Genomic DNA, 14,405 nt, shown 5'->3' with positions numbered 1-14,405 from the left:
CTCACACCTATCTATCCCTTTGCAGACACCCATGCTGGACACGTGGATGCCAAGGGAATGAGGCTTGCGGTGCAGTCACATTCAGCCTTCTACTCATGTGAGAGCCCTACATCAAGGGTGGGGAACCTGTAGCCCTCCACATATTATTGGATTCCCAATACCCAACAGTGCCAGCCAGCATGACCAATAGCTGGGGATGACAGGAGTGGGAATCTACCAACATCTACAAGGCCACAGCTTCCTCCATCCCTGCCCTAATGTGCAAAAAGCTCTCATGCTCACTGAATGTCATCAGGTATATTGCTCAACCATGGTCCCTCAAAATGCTCATGTCCCCATAGAGAGGTCCTCCTCACATTTTAAGGACCCTTGTTCCCGACCACTTTGCAAACTTCAAAAATGTGTACTACTTGAATGCCCATGACAACAACCTAACAAAGCATCACATTTCTAGGTGTGTGCATGCCATCTACCAAAGCCTGAAGTTTGTTGACTTTCCTTTGGCACCAAGTCATAAAATCAAGTATGGGACAAAATGGAAAAGGACTGCCTTCAAGTTGATCCCAACTTATGGAGACCGGGTCTTCATGGTAAGTGGTTTTTAGAGGGGGTTTACCATTGCCTCCCTCTGAGGCTAAGAGGCAGTGACTGGCCCAAGGTCACCCAGTGAGCTTCATGGCTGTGTGGGGATTCAAACCCTGATCTCCCAGGTTGTGGTCCAGCACTCTAACCACTATACCACACTGGCTCTCAAGTATGGGACAAGACTGTGACAATGATGCACATGCACTCCTCAAGACTGAAGACAGCCAAGCGGCAATATATGCTACTCTGCACAAAGTGGAAAGTCTCTGCCCCGCCCCCCAAAGGGTGATGGATGAAGATGAATGGAACACAACTGCCAACCCAATGCAGCATGAACAATCTCTGTGTATCTAGAATTCTTACTTAAAATCAATTCTCACAGGGACTTCCCATTCATTTCTAACTTGGGGCAGGAGGCTTTAAAGCTATACCTTATTAAGTGTGTTGGGCAAGGTAGAACACCTCTGAAGGCCATCTAGTCCCACCCACTGCATTAACCAAAGCAGCATTTCTTCCACATAGACACCAAGACTAGGAATGCCAGGTCTTCACCCAGAGCTGGTGCGTGGCCCTTTAAAAGCCTCCAAGGCACTGAGAACACAGAACATTGGGTGCTGTCTCATGTAGTCAGACTGCTGGTCCATCTGGCCATTAACTAGTTTAAACCTGGGACCTTCTGAATGTGAGGAAGATGCTCTACCTCCCTTCCTCAGGTGCAACAACTATTCCATTCCCACCTGCCGGGGTAGGGCATGCAAAACTAATGCCCAGCTTGTTGCATCAGGCCAGACAGGAGAAGCAAGCAAAGAGATCAAGCAGTGAGAAAAAAGGCAGAGCAAATCACATCCTCCCTTGGTGCCTCAGAGTCTTAGTTAAAAGGACAGGTGCTGTGGCCTGCAAACCCTATCCAAGACCTCTCCAACCAGCAAACCCTGATATATCAAATCAGTGTGTTGCCTGCCCCCCATAGGCCAATGGCCAGAGTGAACGTGGTACACCATGCCAGATTTGCAGTGAAAGAGCAAGAAACCAAATTAAGCACAGTGTCCAGATAAGCAAACACAAGACTCTTCCAATAAAAGCAGGATCCCATACACACATGATCAGAAAAAGTTAAGTGAAACCAGTTTGTGCCTACAGATGAATAAATGCATGTAATTTGGGGTGGAGGGAGGGAGAGAGAAATGCATCAAAGTAACATATGTAAACTCAACTTTTTTTTACTAGAGCAGGCCAGGAGGACTGGGGGAGTACATGGCTCCAAACGACTTCAGCTAGTGAGCCAAGCCAAGCCACACTGCACAGAGCAAATCAAAGCATTCCCGAAGTCACTAGCCACAAAGGCTTCCTGGATCTGGAGACAACAGTGAGCCTGACCAGTTCAAAACCACCCAAACAACACGTTATGAGGATGCAAAGCCACTCCAGGCAACATCGTGTGTTTTAATTGTGACAGCCAATAAGGGGGGGAAGGAGGAAATGGGATGAGAGAAGAGCACCCATAACGGCAGGTGAACACTGCCAGCCTGATCCTATACGCGCCGTTCTTTAATTGGAAACCAAGTGCCACTATGTGGTACCAGCGACTGCCTTCCAAGTTGCCAGGAAGTTGGGACTGCAGCCCCAAGTTCTTAACAACAAACTGGAGGCAAGACTTCCGCAGCCGCAGCCGGATCTCGCTCCTGAAGTCCCTGATTCTTGCCCTCTGTGCAACGCAATGCCTCCTCCCCTCTCCATTCAGCGGAGAAAGAGAAAAGAAAGCCAAGCCTCCGCCTCCGCTTTCTCTTTCTCCCGGGCGATCCGGCCAAGCCCCTCGCCTTGTCACATACAGGCCGAGTCACGCGGCGGGAAAAAAAACAGCTTCGCCCGGCATTGCCGGCATTTGATTTCTCTTTCCACGACGCATCCACCCGACGATTGTCTCTGCGCCCTAGCGAGCGCAGCAGCAGGAGCGCGGGCTGTCGCTGTTTCCCAGTCCAGCAGACCTACACCAGCCAACCCGCCGTTGCTCCGCGATTCCTCTTACCTTGGCTGGAGGCGCCGCTCTCGCCGGCCGGGCTCACGCCCTTCTCCTCTGCCGCTCGCCCTTTAATTCCATCTGGGGAGGAGAAAACGGAATCGGAGTCGTGAGTGGTGCTGCTGCCCAGTGCGGGGTGCAATCCTGGCATGGATGGGCCCTCCTGGCTGCCTCCCTCGGGCAGGGCACGCACAGGGAGATCCGTTTAGCCCGCCTACTGAGCTCCTGTCCAAGGCTCAAGTGGACAAGGAGAGGGGAAAAGATCCAGTCCCAGTAGCTTTTCCCGGAGCCATGAGGCCAACCCTAATTTGCGCGTGAGAGAGGGAGACAGATCAGCAGCGGGACTCGGCGATCCCTGCCTGCTCCATCACTCGGAAGCGACGGCCGTGGCCGCGAGCGCCTCTCCAAGGCGGATCCACCTGCGCCGGGCCCCGCTTCTACACTCGCTCGCTCTCTCGCGCACACAACACACACCCCTAAATGCAAGCGAGCGGAGCAAAGAGACGGGGGAGGAGCCCGCAGACAAGGAACAACAACAGGAGAGCAGAAGGGGGAAAAAATAGAAAGAAAAAAACCCGCACGGGGGGGAAGAGTTGCATTGTTTGCCGAGGGAGCTCGTGATTGGCCGCGCCTCGGCCAATCGCAGGGTAGAATGAAAGTTTGCAGTTCAAGTGCTCCATCTGGTGCTGGGATCTTTGGCCTGGAGCCCCTGACCCCATCGCATAGTTATTACACTCGGTGTTTCCCAAACTAGCTGATTCCCCATCTCCCCCGAATTAAAAAAGGGGAGGTAAACTTCGATCTCGCTACACCCTTCCCCCCCCATTTTAAAGATGCAGGTAGGAGCAAGCTGTGTCTTCTAATCCATAATTACATAAAACAGGAGTTTATTTAACAAAGTATACATGCCAGGCAACCTTCACCAATCTGGTGCCCTCCAGCCTCTGGTGCTGGCTGGGGCTAATGTGAGAAATAGTCCAAAACATCTGGAGGGTGCTAGGTTGGTGAAGGCTGATTCTTACCAAAATAAATTGGAAATAGAGATGGAAAGATCTGTCAGTTTCAGTTCTGTCCCTTTCTCATTTTTTTCAATCTCTGCAGAAATTTGTGATTTTTTTTTAAAAAAAACCCTCATGAAAATTCTTCAGCATTTTAGAGCATTTCTCCTAATAAACATATTTTCATAAGCAGTTTTGACTAACGTACACATTTTTGCAAGAAAATTCTTCTACTATAATTTATTTTTATTAGATTTATATCCCACCCTTTCTCCCAGTAGGAGCCCATGCAAAAATGCATTTTTGTATGTTTTCAGTAATATATTCATTTTTATGCACTCTTATTCCTAATATATGCATTTTTGTAAACTTTGGTTGGAGAACTGCATTGCAAAATTTGGAAATGTGCACATTTCAAAGGATGGCTGTGTTTCACTTCTCATATTGTTTTGGAAAGTGCTAATTTGATACATTTGCCTTTAAAGGCAAAGTGAAACAATGGGTTGGATGGAGACTACAGCTACAATCCTATACTGACTGATTTGGGAGTAAGCCCCATTGAATTATTTATTTATTGCACTTGTATACCGCCCCATAGCCGAAGCTCCCTGGGCGGTGTACAGCAACCAAAAATATTAAAACAAATATACAATTTAAAACACATTTTAAAAACAATTTAAAACACAATTTTAAAATTTAAAACAATATAAAAACAATTTAAAACACATGCTTAAATGCCTGGGAGAAGAGGAAAGTCTTGACCTGGCACTGAAAAGATAACAGTGTTGGTGCCAGGTGCACCTCGTCAGGGAGATCATTCTGTAATTTGGGGGCCACCACTGAGAAGGCCCTCTCCCTTGTTGCCACCCTCCAAGCTTCCCTTGGAGTAGGTACCCGGAGGAGGGCCTTTGATCCTGAACGTAGTGTACAAGTGGGTTCGTATCGGGGGACGCGTTCCATCAGGTATTGTGGTCCCAAGCCGTGTAAGGGGTCTTGCTCCTCAGTAGGCATGAGTCCCACTGATAACAAAGGGACAAGTTAGTAATGATTTAAACTGCATTGATTTCAACAGAAACTGCATCCAACTGATAGGGAACACCTATGTATACTCATGCAGAAATTAGTCCCATTCAGTTCCATAGGGCTTAATACAAGGTAAATGTGCACAGAACTGCAACCTTAGTCTGAATCTAACCTATTGTTTTTGATGGCATCTATTTCCAACTCAATTTGTGCTTGGGACTGCAGCTGTCAAGAGATGAGCACTGGCACACACAAACACAAAAGGGCAATTTCCTCAGTACTCCACTGGGACTGATGGGAGCTGTGGTCTTAAACATCTGAAGGGGACCAAGTTAATGAAGGCTGAGTTAAGGGTTCTGGAGATGGTGCATGTGCTAAGAATCAAGTGAAGCCACAGCCACTAAGCAGCTTGCCCCTCATCCTCCATAGACAAATTAAGATTCCCGTGGACAAGTGAGGATTGCAGGTGAGGTTCATTGACAGTAGCTCTGGTGTATTTAGAAGTCTGCAGCAGAATAATAATTGGTGCTCAAAGGAGGGCCACAGAGTCAAAGGACACCCACCCACTTGCTTTGTGGCTAGAAGGAGACATAGCTAGTGCAGTGACTCATGCAAAACCACATTCCTCTCGGGGTAGGTATCTCTGGTGTGTGCCTGCTCTGCCCTGAATGGTGTGGTTGGAGTTTTTAAGAGGCATGTGTAAATTCTCATTGTTAAAATGAAGAATTTATCTTAGCACACTAGTGGAATACACTGCCAAAAATGATGTGAAGACCATTAGTTTAGATTATTTTAGGTAGGGGGGAGGATTTGGCAAATGCAATGGAAGATCTTGATGGCTGTTTTTCACTAGGGCTGTATGGAATCCCCAACTTCAGAGGAAGGATGCCACTGGATACCAGCTGCAGAGAAGCAAGAGCAGGAGTAGGCTGTTGCCTTCTTGCCCCTGCTTGTGGGTTTCTCTGAAGCATCTGGTTGGCCGCCATGGAAAGCAGATTGTTGGCTAGAGGGACCTTCTTATAGTCTAATTTATTTATTTAAAACATTTATACCCTCCCTTTTGGTCCCATAATCCTTATATTGGGTGTGGGGAAGCTTTGGCCCTCCTGATGTTGCTGAATGACAACTCCCAGTATCCCTGCCATTGGCCATGCTTGCGCAACATCCGGAGGGCCAAAGGTTCCCCACTTCTAGTGACATCAGCTCACCCAGGCCCACAGTTTGGGAATTATTAGGTTTGGGAAGAACAGCATCCTCCAACTCTCCTCAGCAATGCTTCCTTAATTTCTGAAACAAAGGAACTGTTTTGGGTAAAATTTGCCTTGGAAACATATTCCCTGAATCTGGAAGAACTCTGTAGCTAGTCACTGCTTGAATGTTTCCCTGTAACGTTCTAAAAATGGTAGCTAAGGAAGCCACCACAAAAGGTAAAAGGCCAGGGGCCTCAGTCCCCCCTCCCTTGTAAATTGAGCGCTGTCTCTAATCCTAGATATGTCTACAGAGGAGGGGAGAAGGCTGAAGAAAAAAAGCTTGGAATATGTCTTAAAGATCTATATCAATGTGGTGTAGTGGCTAGAATGCTGGAACAGGACCTGGGAGACCAGACTTCGAATCCCCACTCAGCCATGAAGCTTGCTGGGTGGCCTATGGACAGTCACAGTCTCTCAGCCTAACCTACCTCACAGGGTTATTGTGAGGATAAAATGTAGATGGAGGAAAACCATCTACACCACCTTGAGCTCCTTGGACAAAAGGTGGGATATAAATTTAATAAGTATGTTGACGATGATGATCATCACCGCCACCACTAGGTATGGGAAAGCTTTGGCCCACCAGATGTTTCTGAACAATAACTTCTATCATCGCTGGGCAATGACCATGCTTGCTGGGGCTAACAGGAGTTGTGGTTCAGCAACATCTGGAGGGCCAAAGATTTCCCACACCAGATCTATATCAATCCCTGACAGTAATGCTCAATGAAAGTCAGATAAAGACAAATTTAGTATAAGATAACAAGAAGGGGTACATTTCTAGTCCCTACAGCAGTAAGAAAAAATATATATTCTCAGTGTCTGGAGCAGCTATAACTGATCTTGTACTTACATACTTGACTCACACAGGGACAGTTTGATTTGAGCCAGGCCTTTCAGCCCAGGAACAAGTTATTAATAAAGTTTATGCATATGCAGAATGCTTTTCTCCAACTTAGTAATCACAGCCAGACTCCCTGAATATGTGATTAGATAGGGATAAGGGCTTCTAAGGCTGAGAATACAACTCTGACCATTTAGAGCCCTACAAATCATTCTTTTTAGATGCCAGTCAGAATATTTTTGCCTGTACTCCGTTCTACTAGAATCTATTAGAATATTGTCCTTCACATTATCACAAACAAATCTGTGCATAACGGGAAGGGGATGGTGGATTAGTTTCAAGCAAATTTTTTCTATACCTCATGGTGGCAAGTTAAAAAATAAAACTTTTATTGGAGAATGGAGCAACTACAGCTGTGGCTTTGTAATACTCTACCCACTGGCCCCATTCTTGACTGGGTGAGGATAGCTACAGGCTGTCAGCCAAAAAATGTTCACTTTGGTTACCAGAAGGTAACTCTTTTTATATCCCAGTGTATATGTATTTTTACAGGCCACATATTCTTGATACAATCTAAGGCACATCATTTTTTCCTTTCAGTAGGTTTCTAGCCCACATGGTTGCAGAGTGAAAACTTGAAAGTTTCATATGTCTAGCATCACTGGAAGGAGGTTTTAAACTACAGTTCTGTGTAGCAGCTCTTCTCTATCTCTTACCCTTCCCAATACTCTGTGTGTCACTAGCCATAGCCTTGTCCTCAAACTCTAACCACTGCTACCAGAGCTGTAACTAGCAGTTTCTACACCTGGGCAGATGCCCAAGAACATGTCTTTCAACAACCCAGGAACCAGCAATGAGGGCAAATTAAGGCTCGCTGTGGACCTTTAAGCATACACTTCTGAAATCCTGCTCAGATAGTCTGTTCCTATCCAGAAACTCTTCGGCAAAAGAGCCATTATCATCATGTAAAAAATATACTTTTAATATCCTATTGTCATGATTAATCACAATATGTATCAGTCTTGAGACACTGAGTAGAGTTAGTAAAATCCACAATGAATATTAAAGAAAGAGGGCACCCAGGCATACTTATCATCACTAACTGTATTCTATACAGATCCTAGAATGAATGTATGCTGACATGTTTTGTTTTATTATTTATTTATTTATTTTTAAAACTTATATACCGCCCGACTAGCAATAGCTCTCTGGGTGGTGAACATAGATACAATAAAATACAATATAATACAAAACATCAGTCTAAAATCAAATTTCACAATCTAAAAACAGCAAAGGCTAAAATCAAATTACAAACATTACAATCATTAACAAAAAATTAAAATGCCTCGGAGTAGAGAAAGGTTTTAACCTGGCGCCGAAAGGATGATAGTGTCGGCGCCAGGCAAACCTCCTCGGGGAGACTATTCCATAGTTCGGGGGCCACCACTGAGAAGGCCCTTGATCTTGTCACTGCCCTCCGGGCCTCCCTATGAGTTGGGACCCGGAGGAGGGCCTTCGTAGCAGACCGTAGTGTACGAGCCGGTTCGTAGCGGGAGAGGCGTTCCGACAGATATTGAGGTCCCGCGCCGTATAAGGCTTTATCAGTTAATACCAACACTTTGAATTTGGCCCGGAAGCGTATTGGAAGCCAGTGCAAGCGGGCCAAAACAGGTGTTATATGGTCAGACCGCTTAGTTCTTGTTAGCAGTCTGGCCGCCACATTTTGCACCAGCTGTAGCTTCCGAACCGTCTTCAGAGGTAGCCCTACGTAGAGCGCATTACAGTAATCCAAACGTGAGGTTACCAGAGCATGTACTACTGATGTAAGATCCTCCTTACTCAGGTAGGGACGTAGCTGGGCTACCAATCGAAGTTGGTAGAACGCATTCCGTGCCACCGAGGCTACATGAGCCTCAAGTGACAGGGAAGAGTCTAGAACGACTCCCAGACTACGAACCTGTTCCTTTAGGGGGAGTGTAACCCCATCCAGGACAGGATATGTATCCACCATCTGATTGGAAAAACCATCCACCAACAGCATCTCAGTCTTATCAGGATTGAGTCTCAGTTTGTTAGTTCTCATCCAGTCCATTGTCGCGTCCAGGCAACGGTTCAGCACATTGACCGCCTCACCTGAGGAAGATGAAAAGGAGAAGTAGAGCTGCGTGTCATCAGCGTACTGGTGACAACGCACTCCAAAACTCCTGATGACCGCACCCAACGGCTTCATATAGATGTTAAAAAGCATGGGAGACAAAACCGAACCCTGCGGGACCCCACATTGGAGTACCCACGGTGTCGAGCAATGTTCCCCAAGCACTATCTTCTGGAAACGGCCTGCCAAGTAGGAGCGGAACCACTGCCAAGCAGTGCCTCCAACTCCCAACTCCGCAAGCCTCTCCAGAAGGATACCATGGTCGATGGTATCAAAAGCCGCTGAGAGATCAAGGAGAATCAACAGAGTTACACTCCCTCTGTCTCTCTCCCGACATAGATCATCAAACAGGGCGACCAAGGCCGTCTCAGTGCTGAAACCGGGCCTGAAACCCGATTGAAATGGATCTAGATAATCGGTTTCATCCAATAGCGCCTAGTTTTCTCACTTCAAAGGATCAGAGGGAGAAACAAGCCTGAAAAGAAGCCATCTAACATTCTTTTAAATATATTGTTGCAAGCATGCTCTTTGGATATGCAAAATAACTTAATTTTCTGTATGGCTTTCAACCTGAAGACCCTTGCTTGAAGAGCATCGATGGCTTTTGATGCCTGGTAGCTATTGGCTATTAAACATGCACACACCCAGCAAATGGCTTCATAATATGAACGTAGCCAAAGGTGGAGAAAGATGGCAGGGTTTTGCAGCTAGCTAATGAGAAAAAACCTTTTGGGTTTCCAAATCTTTGCTGCTGCTTTTGGAGAACTAATGCTGTGGTACACGCCGTCTGGATTGATGTCTTTCTCCTACCACAGGCTTAACCTGAAAATAACCAGATGTTGCAAATGTGCCATAAATCTTCTTCCCACAAGTAAACTGACCAGGAAAATTACTTTGCCTAGAAAGAATTTTTCATTGCTTGGAGAACATTATCAGTTGAAATTCCCACTGAAATCAAAGGGATATACTTTTGAATCAGAGATGTGGGATGTAAAGGGTCCTCTGTAATGCCTCTCTACACTGCCAACCTCGCTCTGTAGAACAGGAGTGGGGAAACTTATGATCTACCAGATGTTGCTGGATAATTCCCATCATCTCACACTATTGGACATGCTAACTGGGGCTGATGGACTCCAGTTGCCAGCAGGAGCTGGCCGGTCACAGGTTCCCTACCTTCCCTGTAGAAAATCAGTAGCCCCCTAATTCCACTTTAAAGAGCCTTGCAGAAAGTATGTGCATTCTGTCATAGAACTTTCGCAATACCTAGACAAAGTAAAAGGGACTATTCTTTCAACACACTCTATTAATTGCATTTTCTTATGGGTTCCCCTTAATGTCATTGCATTTACAAAGTGTAATAAAGTAAAGCAGTCCCAACAAGTGCATTTACCCAGAGGTTGAGTCATGACCTGGCATCTCAAGAAAGGAATCGGCCGGTCTTTACCCAGTGGTTGAGTCATTACCTGCTTTATGTGATGAGTTTGCCACTTCATTGGCAGACAAAATTGTTTTAGTTCAGCTAGATCTGGGACGGCTAGTCAAACATGGAACCTTTTTTTTTTTGGTAGGGAAGGGATTCAGTCGTACTCCATTTATTTGAATCAAAACCAGCATCAGCCAAGGATGCAGAGAGTTATGTACAGGCCAGGGGTATATAGCGAGCCAATTGAGATCCATCCCCTCCTCATCTTAGCAGGTGAAAAACAACCAGAAAACACTTTCACTGAAGAGGAGCTGGATCATTGTTTAGATACCTGCATCTGCCCACTCACAGAACTGCCAGACCAACAAGGACACACCGCAAAATAGTTTTTACAATACTTTTGGAAGTAAGATATGTTGAAGCTGTAGCTTCTTAGAATCATAGAATAGTAGAGTTGGAACGGGCCTATAAGGCCAACAAGTCCAACCCCCTGCTCAATGCAGGAATCCAAATCAAAGCATTCCTGACAGATGGCTGTCCAGCTGCCTCTTGAATGCCTCCAGTGTCGGACAGCCCACTACCTCTCTAGTAATTGGTTCCATTGTTGTATGGCCCTAACAGTTAGGAAGTTTTTCCTGATGTCCAGTCGCAACCTGGCTTCCTGCAACTTGAGCCCATTATTCCGTGTCCTGCACTCTGGGACAATCGAGAAGAGATCCCGGTCCTCCTCTGTGTAACAATCTTTCATGTACTTGAAGAGTGCTATCATATCTCCCCTCAGTCTTCTCTTCTCCAGGCTAAACATGCCCAGTTCTTTCAGTCTCTCCTCATAGGGCTTTGTTTCCAGTCCCCTGATCATCCTTGTTGCCCTCCTCTGAACCTGTTCCTGTTTGTTTGCATCCTTCTTGAAATGAGGAGACCAGAACTGGAAGCAGTACTCAAGATGAGGCCTAACCAGTGCTGAATAGAAGGGACCTAATACTTTACATGATTTGGAAACTATACCTCTGTTAATGCAGCCTAATATAGCATTTGCCTTTTTTGCACCCACATCACACTGTTGGCTCATATTCAGCTTGTGATCAACGACAATTCCAAGATCCTTCTCATATGTCGTATTGCTGAGCCAAGTATCCCCCATCTTATCTGTGCATTTGGTTTCTTTTTCCTAATTGTAGAACTTTGCATTTATCCCTGTTGAATTGCATTTTGTTGTTTTCAGCCCAATGCTCCAGCCTATCAAGGTCCCTTTGAATTTTGTTTCTGTCTTCCACAGTATTAGCTATGCCCCACAATTTTGTATCATCTGCAAATTTGATAAGCATGCTCTGTACCTCCTCATCCAATTTGTTAATAAACATGTTGAAGAGCACTGGGCCCTGGACCGAGCCCTGTGGTACCCCACTCGTTACTTCCACCTAGTTTGAGAAGGAACCATTGATAAGCACTCTTTGAGTACGATTCTGGAGCCAACTGTGGATCCACCTGATAGTTGTTCCATCCAGCCCACATTTAGCTAGCTTGCTAATCAGAATATCATGGGGCACTTTGTCAAAAGCTTTGCTGAAGTCGAGGTATATTATGTCCACAGCATTCCCACAGTCTACAAGGGAGGTTACCCGATCAAAAAATGAGATAAGATTAGTTTGGCAGGATTTGTTCTTCATAAATCCATGTTGGCTCCTAGTAATCACTGCATTGTTTTCAAGGTGCTTACAGATTGACTGCTTTATAATCTGCTCCAGTTTTTCCAGGGATTAATGTTAGGTTGACTGGTTAGGAATTGCTCACTCCTTTCCTCTCTGCACCCTGCACAGAAACCAAGTGGGCTGCTATAAAGAGAAAGTCCCTTCCTCCACATCTAGCATAGAAGTGCAGTGAGCTGCTGCAGGAGGAACATGTTTCTCTGCCAGCCCCCACCAGGCTATTATATTATTATTATTTTGCAGTAACTTTTGTGGGTCTATTTACAAGGCTGGCATACATCCAGATGAGAGTCAGAATGGAGGTGTTTCATTTCACTGCTGTCATTTCCTGCACACCGTCTCCAGGGGACTGAGTTATGAGCTACACTTCCTTTCAAGTGGCCGCCTTGCTGACATTTGATATGACCCGGCTCATAAAAACCAAAACCAAAACTACGTCAGCAAGGGAAGAGACACAAAATTAGCACAAGCCGCTCTCATGCTGCTATTTATGCTCATAGTCAAAAACAAGGTGCAAAAATGCCCCCATAGCTTAATTGGATTATCACAGACTGGCAATTCAGAGTAAAATATATACTGGGGGGACATGAAAGCAGGGAACATGTGAGGGAAATGTGTTATACAAATGAAGATAATTCATTCAAGTGAAGGTGAAACTGGGGGGGAAGTCCCAAGTTGTTAAAGTTCAAACAAGCACAGCATGGCCAAGGTGTTCATGGTGTAGGGGAGCAAGGTGCAAAAGAGGACAGGGGGCTCCTGCACCTTTAATAGCTGTGTAGTAGAAAGGATTTCAGTAGGCCTACCTTGCAGGACTTTACAATCTTTTTTAATCTCCAAGTCCATACTCTGCCAGGATAGGAATAGCTCAGTCAGTTCTGGCGTAGCACTTATTCTAATATAGACATTCCATCTTGAAACACTTTGCCCTTATTTCACAACAAGAAGTCGGAAACTGCCATAAAACTACAGCAGTGTTTCTCATCATTTTTTGAATTTGGGTCACCTCTCTGAACTTCCTTTACCTTGTGCCACACAACCTAAGACATATAAGCTGCTCCACAGGTGAATGTGCAGAGAATATAAGAAAAATCCTGCTGGATCACAACAGTGGTCCATCTAATCCAGCATCCTGTCCCTACAGTGGCCATCCCGATGTCAGTGGGAAGTCCAAAAACAGGACCTGAATGCAACAGCATCCCCCCCCTTGTGATTCCCAGCAGCAGGCATTCAGAGGAACACTGCCTCCAATAGTGCAAGTAGAACATAGCCATCGTGATAGCCTTATTCCCCATGATTTTTTCTAATCAACTTTTAAAGCGACCCAAGTTTTTTATATGCAATTGCAAACCATCTGTTGCCGCAGACAAAGTTTGGTGGATCAGAGTATAAATGGCATTAGAAGTATAACAGAACAGACCCTCTCCTTAAATCACATACCCGAAGCTGCAATGATTTAGGGCAGTAGTCAATTAACACTTTGCACTAGTGCAAGGATTAGCGTTAGCACAAGGGGATTTCCCTCCTCCGGCCCCCACACCTTTCCCAAATCTGCTCTGGGGTGGGGGTTGGGGAAATCCCATAACAGATTTAGGGGGCACGTGGGGGTGGAGAGAGGGAGACGGTTCCGTCATGCAAAGAGAAATCCTTAATGCTACATTGAATCCAACCCTTAATCCCCATCCTAATTTTTCTTCCATCATGGCACATGAAACCATGTACATAGGGTTCCCAGGAAGTCTCTCATCCAGGCACTGACCAGATCTGGACCTACTTAGCTTCACAAAGGTCGCTACACTACATGCCTTCAAACCACAGCCTTGGCATTTCCTCATGCAAATAAAACAGCAGTACGTCCTGAGCTTTTTTCTTCCAAAATGAGGTTGGGATGGCAAGGTATTGGGAAACCAGTCAAACCCTACATATCCAATCAGTGAGGGACTTCTGCCAGGGAACATGATTTTGCTGGACTGCATTGTATTATCCAGGGCCAGCCCTACTATTAGGTAGAGTGAGGAGGCTGCTTCAGGCAGCAAATGCTGGAATGTTGGGGGGTGTTAGTGGTCATTCTTCCTTAGCTCTCCAACTGTTCTCCACTGTTGGAAGCAAAAGCTGCATGCACCACACAGCCTGTTCTGCATCCTGCTACCCTGGGAGATGAATCCACACCATACATTTAAAACACACTGCTCCCCCCCCCAAGACTCCTGGAAACTGTAGTTTACCCCTCAGAGTTATAATTTCCAGCACTCTTAACACACTACAGTTCCCAGGATTCTTTGGCGGAAGCCATGTGCTTTAAATGTATGGTGTAGCTGTAAGCTTCCCTATGGGGTGGGTGGGACATCTTGTCCTTTGCTGCAGGCACAAAATGCCTTGGCCAGCTTTGTGATTTATAGTGCTTTTC

General features: G+C 45.7%; 1 protein-coding gene across 4 annotated transcripts in view; it reads right to left on the bottom strand.

Moving 5' to 3' along the window:
• The window catches only part of HDAC7 (histone deacetylase 7), a 225,268-nt gene that overhangs the window by 128,533 nt on the left and 82,330 nt on the right, over positions 1-14,405 (bottom strand). Inside the window, exon 2 of one of the 4 annotated variants that reach the window (XM_061614534.1) lies at positions 2,612-2,683. The exons of 1 other annotated variant lie outside the window; for it this stretch is intronic. In XM_061614534.1, the coding sequence (XP_061470518.1) occupies positions 2,612-2,683 (72 nt within the window). Of the gene's footprint in view, positions 1-2,611; positions 3,187-14,405 lie in introns of those variants that run through there. 2 more of the 4 variants (XM_061614533.1, XM_061614535.1) reach the window with 2 other exon arrangements.

The sequence above is a fragment of the Rhineura floridana genome, chromosome 3 (genome assembly GCF_030035675.1).
Source record: "Rhineura floridana isolate rRhiFlo1 chromosome 3, rRhiFlo1.hap2, whole genome shotgun sequence".
Classification (NCBI taxonomy): Eukaryota; Metazoa; Chordata; class Lepidosauria; order Squamata; family Rhineuridae; genus Rhineura; species Rhineura floridana.
This window is presented reverse-complemented; position numbering and strand designations above follow the sequence as displayed.